The following is a 17928-nucleotide window of genomic DNA, read 5'->3' on the forward strand; positions in this document are numbered from 1 at the left end:
GCCCCTCGATATTCGTAAGGAGGACTTTGCAGGATTGGTAAGTATCAGAAAAGACAACAAAACCTGTCCAAAGTCAATGGCAGGTGGTCTGCCAGTTTCATTTTTATGTTTGTAGCAATTGATATAACTAAGAGTCAGTCACATTGCTGCTGTGACTATACAGTCATACGTAGGCCAGACCAGATGAGGATGGCAGATTACCATTCCTGAAGGACATTGGTGAGCCAGATGGGTTTCCCCAACAATTGACAATGGTTTTGTGGTCATCATTAGATTAGAACATTACAGCACAGTACAGGCCCTTCAGCCCTCGATGTTGTGCTGACCTGTCATACCGATCTGAAGCCCATCTAACCTACACTATTCCATGTACGTCCATATGCTTGTCCAATGACAAATTAAATGTACTTAAAGTTGGCGAATCTACTACCGTTGCAGGCAAAGCGATCCATTCCCTTGCTACTCTGAGTAAAGAAACTACCTCTGACGTTTGTCCTATATCTTTCACCCCTCAATTTAAAGCTATGCCCCCTCATGCTCACCGTCACCATCCTAGGAAAAAGGCTCTCCCTATCCACCATATCTAACCCTCTGATTATTTTATATGTTTCAATTAAGTCACCTCTCAACCTTCTCTCTAATGAAAACAGCCTCAAGTCCCTCAGCCTTTCCTCGTAAGACCTTCCCTCCATACCAGGCAACATCCTAGTAAATCTCCTCTGCAGCCTTTCAAAATTATCATTAATTCACATTCCACCATGCACAGTGGCAGGCTTTGAACCCAGGACATAGGCTGAGTTTCTGGATTAATTATTTAGCCATATTGTCACTGATCCATTGCTCTCCAAAAGAGAGCAAATGTGGGGTGGTAGAGAGTATAAGGAAAATCTGGTCAAAACAGCACACCCAGGCAAAGTAGAAGAAAGTGTACCAAGTCTGTTAGCTTGTTTTCTTCATGTTTCAGTTTTTCTATCCGTGGGCTGAATGGTTTTCTGTGACCTGCAGTATACACAACTGGTTATTCTTTGTTTCCCCTCCCTTGTATAGGTATTGACACCTGATGAGCTTAAGGCAGCAAAGGAAGCTGTTGCATTTGGCTGTATCAAATATGCTGACCTTTCTCATAATAGGACCAATGACTATATCTTCTCTTTTGATAAAATGTTGGATGACAGGGGAAATACTGCAGCCTATTTGTTGTACGCCTTCACCAGAATCAGGTGAGATACCGCTGAAGACATGTTACTCTTAAGATATGGTCAGGTTTGTCAGCTTCCTGGGTAACTCAGCAGTTTCCATTACCATTACCACACTAGTGGTAATACGTATAATATGTAATATCTGTGGAGGAGTCATATTAGATTCAAAACATTAACTTTCTCTCCACAGCTATTGCCAGAGTTAAGGTTTTTCTAGCATTTTGTGTGTCTGTTTTGGTACATTTGAGGCTTCAGTATCTAGTTTGTACCACTAGAGGTTCTCAGAGATCTGTAAGAGCAGTTCATCAACATTATTTCATGTTTGTCGTGAAGATACATTTTTGAAAAATGTTTATTCTTGAAAGTTCACTCATTTGCAGAAACTTCTGTAATAAAGAACACATTTATCTGAAGACAACTTGTTACAAACAGAAACCCAACTGACCATAACCATAACAGCTTTCAATCGGCACTCCCACTCAATTGTGCGACCACTCCAAGGGCCCACAAACGTCAATCAGCATTCACTTCCAGCTTCTCCAGCCGCTGCCAAGTACAGACCTCAAAAAGGTCCTCGGAGCAGTTGGAGAAACTAGAGGGAATATCAATTATAACAATTCTCTAGCAATTACAGTAACATAGCCCACTTTTTGACCACTTCAGTATTTAATAGGAACATTTTTTTTTTAGTTCTATCTTGAACTTTATTCGAAGACCTATTTTTGACAAAAACATAGGGAGCCATCAGATAGACTTCACGTAAACAATATTCTCATCACATTTTATTATGTGTGACTGACATCCAGGAGGTCTTATAAAATTGGAGGTATATGTTGTATAATAGAAGGTGGAAGGTTATTTCAGCTCTGTTGTTTCATCAAGGCAATGTCTAAGGAACACCAACCTTCAGATGCTTTATTAGTGACTTTACTCCCAATTCTGAACTTAAAAAGTGGACATATTGTCTAATCAAAGTCATACCCGCAGCATTTTCTGAATAATGTTCAAGTTTGGGTTACAAAACAAAGTGAAAGGCAAAAAGTACCATTTCAAAGAAGAGAATTTAATCACAGCTTGACATTCAAACATCATTACCGTCATCAAATTTCTTCCCTCATTAAATCAAACACGGCTGGACAATTCTGTGGCATGTGAAAAGCAGGGTATTCTTCAGTGAGTGAATCAGTTTTCTGCCTCTTGTAAGCATTTTCACAATCTGTTAGGTAGAAACCAACAATTTGATCTAGATTATTACAGCTGTGCCTACATGTGAGCCTGAAACTAGGACAAAATATCCCTAGACTGGGATGCTATCCACCAGCGTAAACTTTCACTCTCTCCACAAATCTGTTCATAGAATCCCTACAATGTGGAAACAGGCACTTCAGCCCAACAAATCCACGCTATTCCACCCAGACCCATCCCCCATGACCCACCTAATCTACACATTACTGAAAACTACGGGCAATTTGACACAGCCAATCCACCTAACCCGCACATCTTTGGACTGAGAGGAAACTCACGCAGTCGCGGGGAAGAACGTGCAAACTCCACACAGACAGTTGCCGGAGGGTGGAATTGAACCCGGGTCCCTGGCACTGTGAGGCAGCAGTGCTAACCACTGAGCCACCGTGTTCTTGTATCATCAACAGAATGCAATGTACCACCTCCCCAGTTCATATATTGCTTAGCTAAAAGAATGAGGGGTTGACACAGGAGCACCTCTGGATCTGTCACCCTCCTGATTGGGCACTTTATTATTTGTTCTTTATCATTGCTGGGCCAAAATTGTAGAAGTCCTTAGCTAAATGGTGTTCGGGGATAACCTGCACCAAATGATTCACAATAGATGAAAAGGTGGCCAATAATCATATTTTTCAGGAAAATCAAGGCGTGGTCAGTAAACTAACCTCCGATCAACAATTTTTTTAAAAAAAGACAAAACGGCTGTAGATCTGGAATATTGTGCTGCTGCAGTACTAGAGTTCAGCTGCTAGAGATCCATATAACATCATGCAAGTCAGAATCCAACAATATTGGTTCGATAGTGGCATATACTAAAAGTCCTGTACTTTCCCTGCTTCAAATATTAATCCAATTTAACCTTAAAAAGGAGATTTTGGTCTCTCTCAACTCCTTGTTTTATCAATTTCACATGTCATGAACCTACCTAGATGTTAATGTTGATTGTTTTTCCCTCTGTTTTAGGCACAAAGTTTAGTTATCCATTACTACTTTGCCAGAGCAAATAGTTTCTCCTTATTCAACCCATCAAGTCTCCATTTTAAAACTTCTATGAATTTGCCTGTTTCAGGAAAAATCAGAACATTGATGACTCAAATTTGCTTTCCAAGTTCAGTCATGGAATGTCAGTTAGGATGAAATGCATTCAGTGGTATTGGTCCCCTTCATGCTTTTGCTACCTTTGATAGGTCACGTGGATTCAACTTGGAGGTGCATAGAAGGATTTTATTTAAATATTGGAGTTAACCTTACTACATCGTAGAATGGAAAGCAGCAGACTTGCTTGATTTCTTATAAAGAAAGTTTAATTGGCGAGTCAGCAAACATATTACAGAATCCTATGGATTTAGGAATAGGTAATCTACCATGCTAATGGGGCAGTAGTATCAAAACCACAGGTCTTTTGAAATTGCTAGTTATTTTTTTAAATATACTGTCACACATATGTCTGAATTTGTCCCATACTTGATAAAGGAGAGTGCCATTGTTAAATCTTTCAAGTCCATTCCATGGAAGTGCTAAAGTGACGGTGTGGTGTATTACAGAAAAAGAAATCAGATGGGTTTCTCAATATGCAGTGGATTAATGAAGATGACATTGCATTCACAATCTTAGTTTTACAAGTAAAAATCTTTTCTAGATCCATAACCCGACTGGCAAACATTGATGATGTAACCTTGCAGAAAGCAGCTAGAGAAACAACCATCCTGCTAAATCATGACAAAGAATGGAAGTTGGGTAAATGCATTCTGCGATTCCCAGAAATCATTAACAAAATCCTGGATGACCTATATCTACATAGCCTCTGTGACTACCTCTTCGAACTGGCCACAACTTTCACAGAGTTCTATGACAACTGTTACTGTGTAGAGAAGGATAGGCAAACTGGTAAGTTAAACTACATTTTTGCTTGTTGGGTAGTTTTAGATTTCACCACTTTTCCATGGTCAAAGTATCAACTCCTCAAAGTGGAAAATTGAAATATGCACCAGTAATCATGCCCCACTATTTCACATGCTGTCACCGAATATATAAGTGTATATATAGCCCAGTGAAACCACCAAATTTGCTTGACTGATTGCACCTTAGGACAAAAAGAAACTCATACCAGTTTTTTTTTTAAAAAACAAGAGCCTCATTGTGACACTTTAACAAGCTAGTGAAAAGGATTTCTGATTTATGCATCTTAAACTATACCCAGAAAACAGAACACAAACAAACTGTTTAACGATAAACAAAAGCTAGAAAAGAAAATATACAGGTTAAATAGTGCAGACTTTTAAAAAAAAACTGATGGAAAAATAACTTTCCATCTTTATTTTTGCTTTGCTGTGACACTTACCTGTGGGATGACGTTGATTTCAGTTTTAATGATTTCTTTCTTTAAAGGTCTCATAGTTTTGTGTGTGTGTGTGTGGGGTGGGGTGGGGTGGCAGAGATACTTTGTCTGGAGCTTCTGCATATTTTCCACACTCTGCTACCTCTTGGCACTCGTAGCATTTTTTTAAAAAAAGTTAACAAATCAGTGCCTGGAATAAATTTGCTTAACTCAAAAGATGCTTGATGCTATTCACTTTCAGATTCTCCGTTTGTTTCCAAAAAGCTAACATTATATTGCTCACTTCAACAATGTACAATACATTACAATACATGAGATTTTTAAAGGTGCAAAAATCTGTTTATTATTTCAAAAAGATGAATATTGAAAGATCATGTTTAGATTTTTGTGGAGCTTACGGCCACAATGACAATAACAAACACTGGCTAAATGCAGATCAGTGGGCTCTTTTAGGCTCTAACTGTGTGTAATGGATTTTCAAACAGGTTGAATAATCAAACATTACAATGTGTTTCCTTTTCATTCAGGTGATGTTATAAAAGTGAACATGTGGAGAATGCTGCTGTGCGATGCCACTGCTGCTGTCATGGCAAAGAGTTTTGCTATCCTGGGAATCAAACCTGTTCAGAAGATGTAATTTTGCTACAGTGACCATTGCTTTCCTAAATCTTTCTTAAAAGGTTACAGTAAAAAGCATGTTAATTGTATCTCACCCCACTATGTGCTAACATTGAATGAGATGATTTTGTGTATTTAGTCTCACATTTCACCTAATCTTGCTGTAAGCAAAACTGTAGCTGTACCAGACTTTATATACTTTCAAACAGAACATGTATTTTTGTTACATACATGCCATCCCCTTCTGGATGTTGCAAGGAAATACAGCAGGAAAGCTAACAGCAACCCTTATGTCAAATGAATAGATTTGGTCACATTTAGCCACCACTTTTTGCTGAAAAAACATGGGAGAGTACCACCACTTGTTTCAAGCCAAGCTACACACCTTTCAGACTTAGAACAATAATCAATGGCACTAAATCAAAATCCTGAAATTCTAGATGTGGGTATAGGGATACCAAGTTGACAATACTTATTGAAGAAGGCAGTTCACCAACACTACCACTTCAAGGTCATTGCTAACCTGATCAGTGCAACCCAAAAGGTCATGAAGGAATTAACATGGAACAAGTTGGAGATCCAAAACAAAAGCTGGCAAAACTCGGCTTTCTTGGCACAGATGCTACCAAACCTGTGTTAACATCTCAATTCTGATGAGTGATTTCTCATTAGAAGTGTGAATAGTGTATTTGTTCAGTTTGTAAACAATTCTAGAAGTGATCTCAACTGTTGTATAACCCTGATTCCAATTTCGATTAAAAATCCAATTCCATCTTGAAAGTAATTGATTGCTGGCCCTTTCTTCTTAATGATGTATTGCACAACATGTTTCTTTTGCCCTGTTCACACCTTGAATAAGGCAAAGAAATTGCACAGGAGGGGAAACATGGTGTTTCTGCATGTAATCTTACTCTGACGGACAAGACAAAAGGGAGCTGAGATATTGACAGTTGCTTTCATCATTGCATATTTAATAAGCAGATGGACTGAATTTATGATGCAGGAAATATATTTACATAATGAAAGTACAAAATGTATTGATGTACATAAATAGATAAAAATGTAATTTGATTTCTTAATCTTGACATTATTAATAAAAATCAAATGTTACACAACATAAATAACTGCAACTTTAAAAAAATCCAGCATGTTGAAAGACAGGTCTTATACCAACTGAAAAAGTGATCAACAGCTCAGGTATCCTTGAAGTTACCATTTGGAGTATTATCTTTAATAAATGATACCAAAAGATATAGAATTGTTATACTTGTTGCAAGGAATAGGAATGGAATCAGTACTGGTACAGGAGATTTGTTTAGTTTATAATTGGCCCTATTTGACATTCAGCATCATTGTTCTTTCCAGTCTTTCTCTGCCAATCACCATTTGTATAGGTGACTGGCCCTATTACTTCAAGGTGTACATCATTACTCTTGTCTGTTTATTCTTAAAAACTAAAGCAGTGAACAAGGGGTTAATTTTAACTTGGTAAAATGGGCACTCCAGTTGTTACAGTTATACTGAGATGTGCCCTGTGCAATCTGAATAGTAAACACCAGCAATATGAAGAACCAGGCCAAATTTTTAAAAAAAAAATTAGTTTCTTTGATGCAGAAACTGGTGGTAGTTTGCTTGAACCAATGTAGCACAAGTTCCAAATTCTTCAATTACGCAGTATGGTTTAAGTGGAAGAAAGACCTTCTATCTTCTCACTCACTCTTGTGCTCTGTCTTTAGTGACAAGAGAGAGCCTAAAATCTGCCAAAGGCCATACAGTATAGAAACTTAAAACAACCATGTAGAAAACTTTGTTTCAGTAAAAGTAAATCAAATGTTCTGTGAAATAATACAATTCTCATTTTGGTTTGGGTCAACTTTCACACCACAAATTAAAATCTTCACTTTTTAAATTCAGTTGTCAACTTGTCAGGTAGTTCCTTTTCATCTGTAAAGTTTTATACAATTAAGAAAGCTTCTGGTCATGTTGGCCATTGTTTTTGATGCAGTTTGCCAAGACATTGCTACGAGGAGGGTGACAGTCTCAGGAGTTGGGGAGAAGTGCCAGAGTTGCACTACAAAAGGTAGAATATTGCAAATGCTGGCAATTCAGGTTTGATAGCAATGGGAGATAAACAGACTTAATGTTTCAGATGGTCAAAGAAAAGGTCAAGACCTGAAACATCAATGTTGGGGAAATGTGGCTCCCACCACCCTGGCTAACATGTTGAAGAGGCAGACCACCTATGGTATAGATTACTGCCCTAAAGTCATTTCTGGACTAGTTTTAAAGGCTTTGAGGAGAGTTTACCACTTCTTAGGTAAGAGAAAGTCCTGCTGCACACAGCTGCCAGCCAATCACATGAAGGGCTAGGAGGTGTGTTTGGGGATGGGGTTGCGGGGTGGGGCAGGAAGGGAGATAGAAAAAGGCCTTCAGTCCACTGAAAAAAAAAGCAGCCCAGTCATCCCTCAACAGGTACTGCCCGAAGTACTCCGTATTTTCTAGAATTTTTTTCCTTTTTTGTTTAAAACCAGTCATATGCAGATTTTATTGACAATAGAAATTAAGCAGCCAATGGAGATAGTAAAATATTTTGAAGTTAATACATTGGGCTATGAACTCATAGCACACCTAACATCAGTTAAAATAAAATGGCAAAAATAAAGTGAGTGGTCATGATTATTTGACTGCACTCACTGTCATCCCCTCTATTTATACAGAATGAAAGAAGGATTTGTATCATAAACCAGTTACAATAGCATTATGACAATCAGGTGACCACACAGGTACAGTGGATATTTTCTGTTGAAGAGGCACATAATTAGATTATTATTTTTCAAGTAGAGACAGAGAGCCTTTGCTTTTTGGTGTTTTGTTGACCTACAGTACCAGAGTTTTAAAGAGAATTTATTATAAGTAACCTTGACAAAGATTGGTTAAGAAACCAGCAATCCTAAAATGTGAAATTAGTTGAAAAATCTTTCTAGGAGTGGAAGATAAGTGTTTTCACAGGCCTCTGCCATTACAGACATCTCAGTTTCCTCTTAGTGAGGTGTTGATGAACCCAGTACTTGCATGTTGACATGCGATGTCACGCACAGCAACTAGCCAGCGGCTTGTTATACTTGTTGTTTGAAAGTTGAGAGCTTGCTATGGATGTTGTTCCCAGCCAGTCTACAGCCTCCTTTGTAGAAGCCGAAATGATGCTTACATGTCAAAAAGGTACTGAAGAAATACTTACGATGAGGATGCAGAACTTATTTGACCAAACTACAACAATTTCAATAGCAAAACATTTATGACCTATAAACTCCCATTATTAGTCATGTGCGTTAGTATGTTTTTAAAGCCCACTTTCCCCATCCCCAACACATTTACCCTCCCACCCCCATGAAATCAGGAGCTGAGGGAGTTTGCTTTGGGTGTTTGCGCTTTCCAAATGTCCCCAGTTTCATCTGCCATTACCATTGCAGTTGCTGGTTTGATATGCCAGTTGCAGATGAATGGCACTTACACAGTATTGTTGGGTTGATCAAAACACTTATTGAACAGCATGATTGTTTCAAATTTGTGTTTCCCGTAATTCAGCATCAGGTACTGCGAAGGAGTCTCTAATCTTGAGGAGTTCAGCAGCACAGCAATGGCCAAATACTTTGTTGTACCATTCTGGGGTTCGTCCTCTGGAAGAAACCAGGACAACAGGATGAGTGGGCAAGGCTTTGTATTTTGGCTTGCATCATAATTTCTAGTCCTCTAAAATAACAGTTTGCATTTATATCACATTTCTTGGTGAACTGTTTAAAAGTCTTCAATAAATTAGAACAAACTTTATATCCTGCAAAGCATGGTTCGTGCACATGCTCATTTTAAAAAAAAATCAGATGCAACAGTTACAGGATAGACTAATCTACTATACAAGGATGAAGTTTAGGCTGCAAAGTTGCAGTGGATTGCGGCGTATGAGTCAATTTATGAAGTCTACAAAATCCTTCCAAAAATAGGGTCAGTTTTACAGAATGTAAAATCAGAATTGCCTGTATGTGGACTGTCATGATTTTGAAATAAGAAGAGAAAGGATCATTGGTAATTTAAATTGTCTTTACCCAGGATCCTAAACCATTTGGGGTATCCTGTCTGGGACCATAAATTGGGGAACCTCTTTGGGGTCTGGTCATAACACTCTTCATCCAATAAGTTAAACATTCTGCATTTTTCTGAATCATCTGATGTTTCTGTACTAAGCATACTACAATTTGATATTTCATTATCAGACAAAGTAGCACACATTTCCACTCTTTGACAGACACAGTTTGTACAACCATTGATTTACTGCATTCAGTACACACATGATCTTTGAATTGTCAAGGCATTCATCTAAAAGGATGATGTAACAATGTTAGACCTGTTAATAATACTACAATATGGGTGTTATTTTCTGGTGAAGATTTCTTGATTAAGTCATGTCAAAAGCGTAGATAATGGGTATTCATGTAAATCACGGTCTTACGAACCACTGGAATGTGGTTGTTTGGCACCGAGGCAGTCTCCTGGTAATCTCGGAACAACTTTAGTCTTAACACTTAGACGGTGTCAAAAACTAGCTACATCAAATAGCAATTGCTGTGAAATCTATTCTGGATTCAGTGTTTAATTTGGCCCAACTAAGCAAACATATGTAGCTTGCTCTTTTGGTGACCATGTTACCATTCATAGGATTCTCAAGGTCAGGCCAGTGATTAAATAGTGTTCTGATGGTGCATTTGGTCATTCACATCTTCTTCAGGGCAGAACATCCTTCTACCAAGGTCTCGGCTGGTGTGTGCATGCGATGCGTGTTCAAAACGCTTGCTTCCCTCTTCTTTTAACAATGAATGCACTGCTGCCCTAAAAGTATTTAATTATTTCATCTTCAGGAGCAGGAGAATTCCAAAGTCACACAACCCTCGAAAAACCTGTCTCACCAACCCAAAGAAGTTCTGTTTTTAAAACAGTGTTCCTATTAATCCACAGAAGGAAACATCTTTTCCAAATCCACTTTGTCAAGTCAGTTCAGGATCTTATACACTTCAAATCAGCTCACACCTCACTTGTAAACAGAAAGGAAAAGAAACCTAGCCTGACCAACCTATCCTCAAATTAATCTGTTCGTCCAGATATCAATCTAATAAACCTTCTCTGAACCATCTCCAATGCATTCTTAAATATGGAAACCAAAACTGCACACAATATTTGTGAATATAGCCTTATCATTGTCTTGCATAGATGAAGCATAACATCATAATGTTACATTCAATTTCTCTCATAATAAAACATAGCATCTCATTACCTTACTTGATTGTAGATACAAAACATGCACTGGAACTCTGGATCCTTCTATACCTCGGAATTCCACAATCACTCTTCATTTAATTAATACTTGGCATTTTCATTCCTCCCCAGATAGCAACTATCCATTGTCCCACATAATCTTCCATCTGCTACATTTTTGCACATTCACTCAACCGACCTACGTCTGTTTAAACTGTGAATTCTTTACAACATATTTTCCAATCTTAGTCATTTGTGACTTTAGCTACCTAGTCTTCATTGCATCAATGACTTAGATGATACCAAATTACAAAAAGGCAAGACCTAAGCACACATCCTTGCAAGACTCTACTCATCATACCCTGTCAATCAAATAAAAACCCATCTGTACATAAAGTTTTCAGCCAACCACTCTCCAATCTGCTGAAATGTTACTTCCTATTCTTTGTGCTTTTATTTTCCATATAACCCTTAACATGGCACCTTATCAACAACTTCTGGAAAGCAAAGGATTCCCCTTTATCTACAGTACGTGTTACTCATTCAAAGAGCGCCAATAAAATTGGTTAAAGACAGATTCCCCTTTGATGAGGTCATGTTGACTCCTCCCAATTACATCAAGTTTCTCCAAGTGCACAGCTGTAATGTCTTTAATCAGAAGTTGTAACAGGTTCACCATGACAAACATTGAGACTGCCCTACAGCCTCACACATCCCTCCCTCCTTGAGGAGCAGGGTTATATTTGCTATTTTCTACTCTGATAGAACCTTTGTGGAGTTTGGAGAATTTTGAAAAATTAACACCATTGTATCTACCATCTCATCAATAACCTCTAATAACCCAAAACAAAGTCCACCTGAATCCAAAAATCTGTCAGCCTGCAGCTCAACAGTTTGCTCAGTTCTCCTTCCCATGTGATTTCACTAGGTTTCTCTTCCCCCACCACACACTTTGTTTATAGCTATTACTGAAATAATGGTTATACACGCCAGAGTGAAAGCAGAAGCAAAATACTTATTTGTTTAATTTGCCATTTCTGATCTACTACCAACCTCTTCATTTTCAATCCTCGAGGGCCAACACGCATTTCACTTATGCTTTTCCTTTCAAAAGTACTTGCAGAAACTTTTGCTATTTGTTTCCACATTCCTAACTAGATTCCATGGATACTGGGTCATTCCTTTTGAATTCTTTATTTCAGAATAAGTATATTCCCCCTATATCTCCTTAAAATGCCTGTCAATATACATCTGTTGAGCTATCCCTAGCCTAGAAAGGCAATTTACTTCAATAATCTCAACCTTTGTACTCACATGGTTAGCCTTATTTAGGGTTGAACTACTAGTCTTGAACCCAATCTTCACCCTTTCAGACTGGGTACAAAAAAAAATCAAATCATATAGTAGTCACTGCCACCCAAGGGTGCCTTAACGCTGAAGTTAAATCGATCCTGTTGCATTACACAACATCAAATCTAATATTACCTGCTCTATGTTTGGTTCCAAAATGTTCTACGAAATTATCTTGAAATCAGTCAATGGACTCCTTAACCAGACTACTACTGCCATTCCAATTTTCCAATTTATATACAGATTAAAGTCACGCACAATTATTGCCATCACTTTATCACAAGAACCCAAGATTTATTGTTGCACACTTTGTCCCACATTGTAGTTACCATCAGGGGCCCAATAAGTCACTCCCAGTACTGACATCTTTCCGTTACCATTTTCCATCAACCCCTAAAGCAATTCTTCGCCTGGTTTTTTGTACCAAAGTCCTATTGTTCAGACGCCACCCTTGTTTAACAGCACTCTCTTACCATCAAGGTGAATAGCTCCAAAAACTTGCCTGAACACACTGGCCCAATAGTATCTCCTTGTAAACTTTACGATTCTTTAATCTCCAGATTTGCCACAAAAGAACACATACCATCGAAAATTGATACAATATAAACACCACAACATTAATTTGTAATGACCTTTTTAGAATCTCTGAATAGCTCACATCACCCAAGACAACTCTGAATCCTTTCCATTTACCTTGTATCTATTCGACAGACATGAGAGAGCTTGGATTTTGTTGCTCCAATTGGTTCGATGAGATGTTGGGATGTGATCACATTTGCTCGGACTCCTAGCAAAGGAGCTTCTTTAACATCCACGCTAGTGGCAGCTAATAGACACATTCCTGTTTGAGTGTCTGTCTGCCAGGTCCTGCAATGAAATAAAACCATACACAGAGTCACACAGTACAGAAACCGGCCCTTTGGCACAACCCGTCCAGGCCAAGTTTCTCAAACTGAACTAATCCCATTTTCCTGCATTTGGTCTGTATCCGGTTAAAGTATCATATAGAACTTCCACAGCACATCAGAAATTCATCTGCAATCAAAGACAAGATGCACAATTCTACAATTTAATTTGTAGGTTAATTTGTATCTCAATATATTTTGAATAGGATCAGGACACCTGCATAAATATTTAAATTTAATTTTTTTTTTAAGAATGAACATTCCTTTCACAATGCCAAAATCCTGGAACTCCCACCCTAACAGCACATGTACCTACAACAGCTGGACCACAGTGGATCAAGAAAGGAACTCATCATCACTGTCAAAGGCTATTACTGATGGGCACAATTCCTGGCCTTGCCAGTGACACTTACATCCCATGAAAGAAATTTTTTTTTAAAAATCTCGTTAAAGGGCTGTTATTAATGGAAATTTTCTGTTGAGATACATCACAGAAAGGCTGTTATGTGAGATATCAGGAGCCATTTTGACCTGTTAACGCCTTCACCTGAAAATCGTATATGAATCCGCAAGGATAGCAGGAACTGCCGATGCTGGAGAATCTCAGATAACAAGGTGTGAAGCTGCATGAACACAGCAGGCCAAGCAGCAGAGGAGCAGGAAAGTTTGACGTTTCGGGTCGAGGCCCTTCTTCAGAAGTCGGGGAGGGGAAGGTGATTTTGAAATAAATAGGGAGACAGGGGGAGGCCGATAGAAGATGGAAAGAAGGAGCAGATAGGTGGAGAGGAGACAGACAGGTCAAAGAGACAGAGTTAGAGCCAGTGAATGTGAATGTAGGTGGGGAGTGAGGGAGGAGATAGGTCAGTCCAGACAGGTCAAGGTGGTGAGATGAGGTTAATGGGTCGGAGATGGGGTGGGGCTGGAGGTGGAAGGAAGGACAGGTTAGGAAGGCGGGAATGAGCTGGGCTGGTTTTAAGGTGCGGTCAGGGGAGGGGAGATTTTGAAGCTTGTGAAGTCCACAACAGTCATCCGAAACAGTCATCAATGTAACTGAGGAAGAAATGGGGGATGGGACCAGTGTAGCTTTGGAAGAGGGATTGTTCCATGTGCCCTACAAAGAGGCAGGCATAACTTGGGCCCATGCAGGTACCCATGGCCACCCCTTTTTGTCTGTAGGAAGTGGGAGGAATCGAAAGAGAAGTTGAGGGTGAGGACGAGTTCAGCTCAGCAGATGAGGGTGTCAGTGGAGGGGGACTGATCGGGCCTGTGGGACAGGAAGAAGTGCAAGGCCTTTAGAACATCAGCATGGGGAATGCAGGTATATAGGGATTGGACGTCCATAGTAAAAATGAGGCGTTGGGGACCAGGGAATTGGAAGTTCTGGAGGAGGTGGAGAGCGTGGGTGGTGTCACAGATGTAGGTAGGGAGTTCCTGGGCCAAGGGGGAAAAAATCCACAATTTAGGATTTTACATCGAGGCAGGTAATCCACGTTTGCCATGACCAGTACTTCTGTCTGTTCTTCAGACATTCCAACGCAGGCTTGGTGACTACTTCTGGACCCAAACAGTTGCAGTGAGAAAGCTGTAGGCCAGTTCCATTATAACAACGCAGCAAATTCTGCTGACATTTTTGTGAACTGATAAGCAGAAATTTACCGCTTATGAGGTGAACAATGTTACAAATCAGGTTTCCCATGACAGCAATGCTTTTAGTTCCAAAGTCTGAGCAAAGAATAGTCTCCAAGGAAATTACATAAATGTACCATTTTCAATACAGGATCATGTATACATTTTGAAAGAAAATCATTGGAGCTCACCTCAATACAGTGTAATCTCTGGCTGGATGTGGGAATGCACTACTGATGGTATGATGATATATCTCAGTCTCGTCATCCAGATTCTCGATGACCTTTGACTGAAGGAGGTCTTTCTCCCAGAGATGATGCTCTCTAAGCAAATGTTTTAGAATCTCCTCTGGTGTCTTGTCCACTTCAGTAGATACTTTCCATGACCGCAACGGATGATTATCATCAACCTGAAAATATTGATTAATGGCAGATTTCAAGTTAAAATAATGCATTGTCAATGCCAAATGCCATCATTAAATCTATAATGCTGACATAAGGCTCAGGTCTAATTTTACCAGGCATCAGATTCACTACTCCAACCAGCTAAATAACAATAGGAGAACCCAGCAAGGGGGAACTGCAGTTGTCCTAAAGGCAGGTAATGAACACTTTTGATTTGTTGGCCATCTTTCAATTGCTTGGGATAGACTCAAATGGCAATGGATCAGGATTTGTGTAGGGTCTAGCAAGAGATAGGAGTGGGTTGGGATTGAGGTGGTTATGGAGTTGGGAGGGTCGTGGAGTTGTCAGCAGATGGGCATGGCAACCTAAGTGGGCGAAAGTCTCAGAGCGAACTCTCTTTTCCTGCCTGGCACCAGTCCCTGCAGGGAAATCCATCAAGCTAGCCACAAGCCACCTTACCCATCGTTGGTTAAATTTGGCCACATTTAACCTCTGACAATTGGCCACTTAAGGCGGTTACATTTGTAACTCATGGATGCAGATTTCCCTGCACCAAGTGCAATTGAGATGGGGCGGGGTCAGGGGCAGGCAGGCAGACCCTGTGGATTAGTGAATGCCTCACTTCAAACAAACTGGCAAGGAAGCATTAAATCTAGCCCTTCCTTTCTGGAATTCTTGGTCCTGCAGGGTTAATTAGTCTCTATCCAGTGGCATAGATTCACAACATCCCTGGATTATGGGAAACAAAACAAAAAAAATCAAATAAACGCCCCACTTACAACAGCAATTTTTTTCGTGTGTATCAATTAGAAAAGCAAACGTGGAACGTGGGGAGAAAGTAGGAACAGGTTTGGATAATCAGCCATGATCATACTGAAGGTTGAATAGCCTGTTCCTACTTTCTATGTTTAAGCAGATAGGAGTGATTAATTTTTATTCTTGTGCAAGAGCTGGGTATTACTGGCAAGGATAACATTTGCTGCCTATTTCGAACTGCTTTTGGGCTGAGTGGCTGCTGGACTATTTCCGACGGCAATTAAAGGGTCAAATATATTACTTGTAAACCGGACCAGACATTCCTCTCAAAAAGAAAATGTAAGCCAGAATGAGCTTTGTTAACTTTTATGCAGTATACTGATGCTAGTTTCATGGTCGCCGTTACTGAGGCTAGCTATATATTTCAGATTCATTCATTGATTTTTAAATACCACCAACTACCATGATGAGATTTGATCCCATGTCCTCAGAACATTCATGTGGACCTCTGAATTGCTGGTCTAGTGCCCTTATCACTATGCAGAAAAAAAACACGGTACAGCTCAGCTCAGCATGTCACTCGGAGCCAGATCTGACCCACAACTGAATCCATTCAAGCCTGATACTTTAACACCAACAAACGTTTTGTAAAAATAACATTCGAGAATAGACCTATAGCATAAAAACTGGGCACTCAGAACAGATTGTCATCTTGTGCCAGAAGGCCACAAGAATGGTTTGCTTGAGATCTGATTTTTTTAAAATATACCAGCTAAAGGAGGAGAAGTTAGACTAAACCAACATAAGACATACAGTCAGAACACTGCTTTAAACTCCAGACCCAGCATTATTCAAGATTGGCTGAAGGGGAATAGAATTTCATTAATTGTACTTCTTTAATACAATCTATAGAAAACAGTGTAGTCAGCATAAATAAAACTCTCTCAAAAAAAGTGTAATATACCTAGGATCTATCTGGGTGATCTGAATGCTTAAGGTATTAAATATTTCATAGTGAAAACGAATATTAGAATTAGTCTGGGCACTCTAATCCTGACCCTCATTCATTCTGATACTGAATCATATTACCACATGGCAGCCATGATTGAACTCAAACATTGCAAGATTTGACATTTCAATTAAAATAGTTTCAACAAAATAAAAAACAGGACTGATGCTGCTCAAAAGTAGTACCAAATGGCTTCCAAAATTACTAATCCAAATGCTCATGCAAATAGACCCAAAAGAGAGAGTTATTTTGCAACACTCGAAATTAGTCAGGCCAGCATAAATTATTACAAAAGGTGTTGCAGATGACAATTGCTCTCACACGAGGCTAACCAAGGTAATGCCACAATTATTCACACGTGCTGTTCAATCATTTCATGAATGGAAATGATTGTGTGACTTGCTATCTGTCACTCAGTATTCATTCCCATCTTTACTGATTTTTTTTTAAAACCACCTCCCGCAAACATGATTCCTCTCCAAATCTTTTATTCCTTTGTCTCCTCTGGCCAAATATCAGTCTCATCACATTTGGCAGTCAGGCTTTTAGCTCCACTTTGTGGCATTCTCAAAAAAAAAAAATACACCACTCCCTTCTTTTTATTCTCATCCTTTAAAACCCTTCATTGAAAGAAATCCACAATTATTCACGTTACATATATTAACTATCTGGACGAAGGAACTGAGGGCATTGTCTCATCTGCAAACTTTGCAAAGTCAGATGGAGGGGCAGGCAGTGTCGAGGAAGAAGGGAGGCTGTAGAATGATTTGGACAGGTTAGGAGAGTGGGCAAAGTAGTAGCAGATGGAATGCAATGTGGGGAAAAAAGTGTAAGTCATGCGCTTTGGTAGGAAGAAGAGGTGCAGGTTCAGTTGGCAGTTGGGAATGATAAATGCAATGTTACTATTAATTTCAAGGAGGACTAGAATTGAAGAGATTAAATGTATTGCTGAGGCTGTATATAGCTCTGGTCAGACCACATTTGGGCCAATATCTAATGAACAACGTGCTGGCATTGGAGGGGATCCAGAAGATGTTTACAGGAATGATCCAAGGACAAAGGGCTTGTGAAATGAGCAGCAGTTGAGGACTCTAGGTCTGTACTCAATGGAAATTAGAAGGAGGATGAGGGAAAGCAGATTGAAATTAGAAAAATACTGAGAAGCCTGGTTAGA

At 39.3% G+C, this 17928-nt stretch overlaps 2 protein-coding genes across 5 annotated transcripts in view; one reads left to right on the forward strand and one right to left on the reverse strand.

Moving 5' to 3' along the window:
* rars1 (arginyl-tRNA synthetase 1) overlaps positions 1–6180 on the forward strand; it is a 46726-nt gene extending 40546 nt beyond the window's left edge. For all 3 annotated transcript variants that reach the window (XM_048543216.2, XM_048543217.2, XM_059650605.1), the window contains 3 exons: positions 1048–1220; positions 4084–4331; positions 5310–6180. In XM_048543216.2, the coding sequence (XP_048399173.1) occupies positions 1048–1220; positions 4084–4331; positions 5310–5419 (531 nt within the window). In that variant the 3' untranslated portion in view covers positions 5420–6180. The remainder of the gene's footprint in view (positions 1–1047; positions 1221–4083; positions 4332–5309) is intronic.
* Positions 6181–6201: 21 nt separating this feature from the next.
* The window catches only part of si:dkeyp-23e4.3 (rho GTPase-activating protein 7), a 178975-nt gene continuing 167248 nt past the window's right edge, over positions 6202–17928 (reverse strand). For both annotated transcript variants that reach the window (XM_048543214.2, XM_048543215.2), the window contains exons 12-14: positions 14777–14994; positions 12748–12921; positions 6202–9077 (exon numbers count right to left, since the gene is read on the reverse strand). In XM_048543214.2, coding sequence (XP_048399171.1) covers positions 8960–9077; positions 12748–12921; positions 14777–14994 — 510 coding nt within the window. In that variant the 3' untranslated portion in view covers positions 6202–8959. The remainder of the gene's footprint in view (positions 9078–12747; positions 12922–14776; positions 14995–17928) is intronic.

This window comes from Stegostoma tigrinum, chromosome 13, assembly GCF_030684315.1.
Source record: "Stegostoma tigrinum isolate sSteTig4 chromosome 13, sSteTig4.hap1, whole genome shotgun sequence".
NCBI classification, from domain to species: Eukaryota; Metazoa; Chordata; class Chondrichthyes; order Orectolobiformes; family Stegostomatidae; genus Stegostoma; species Stegostoma tigrinum.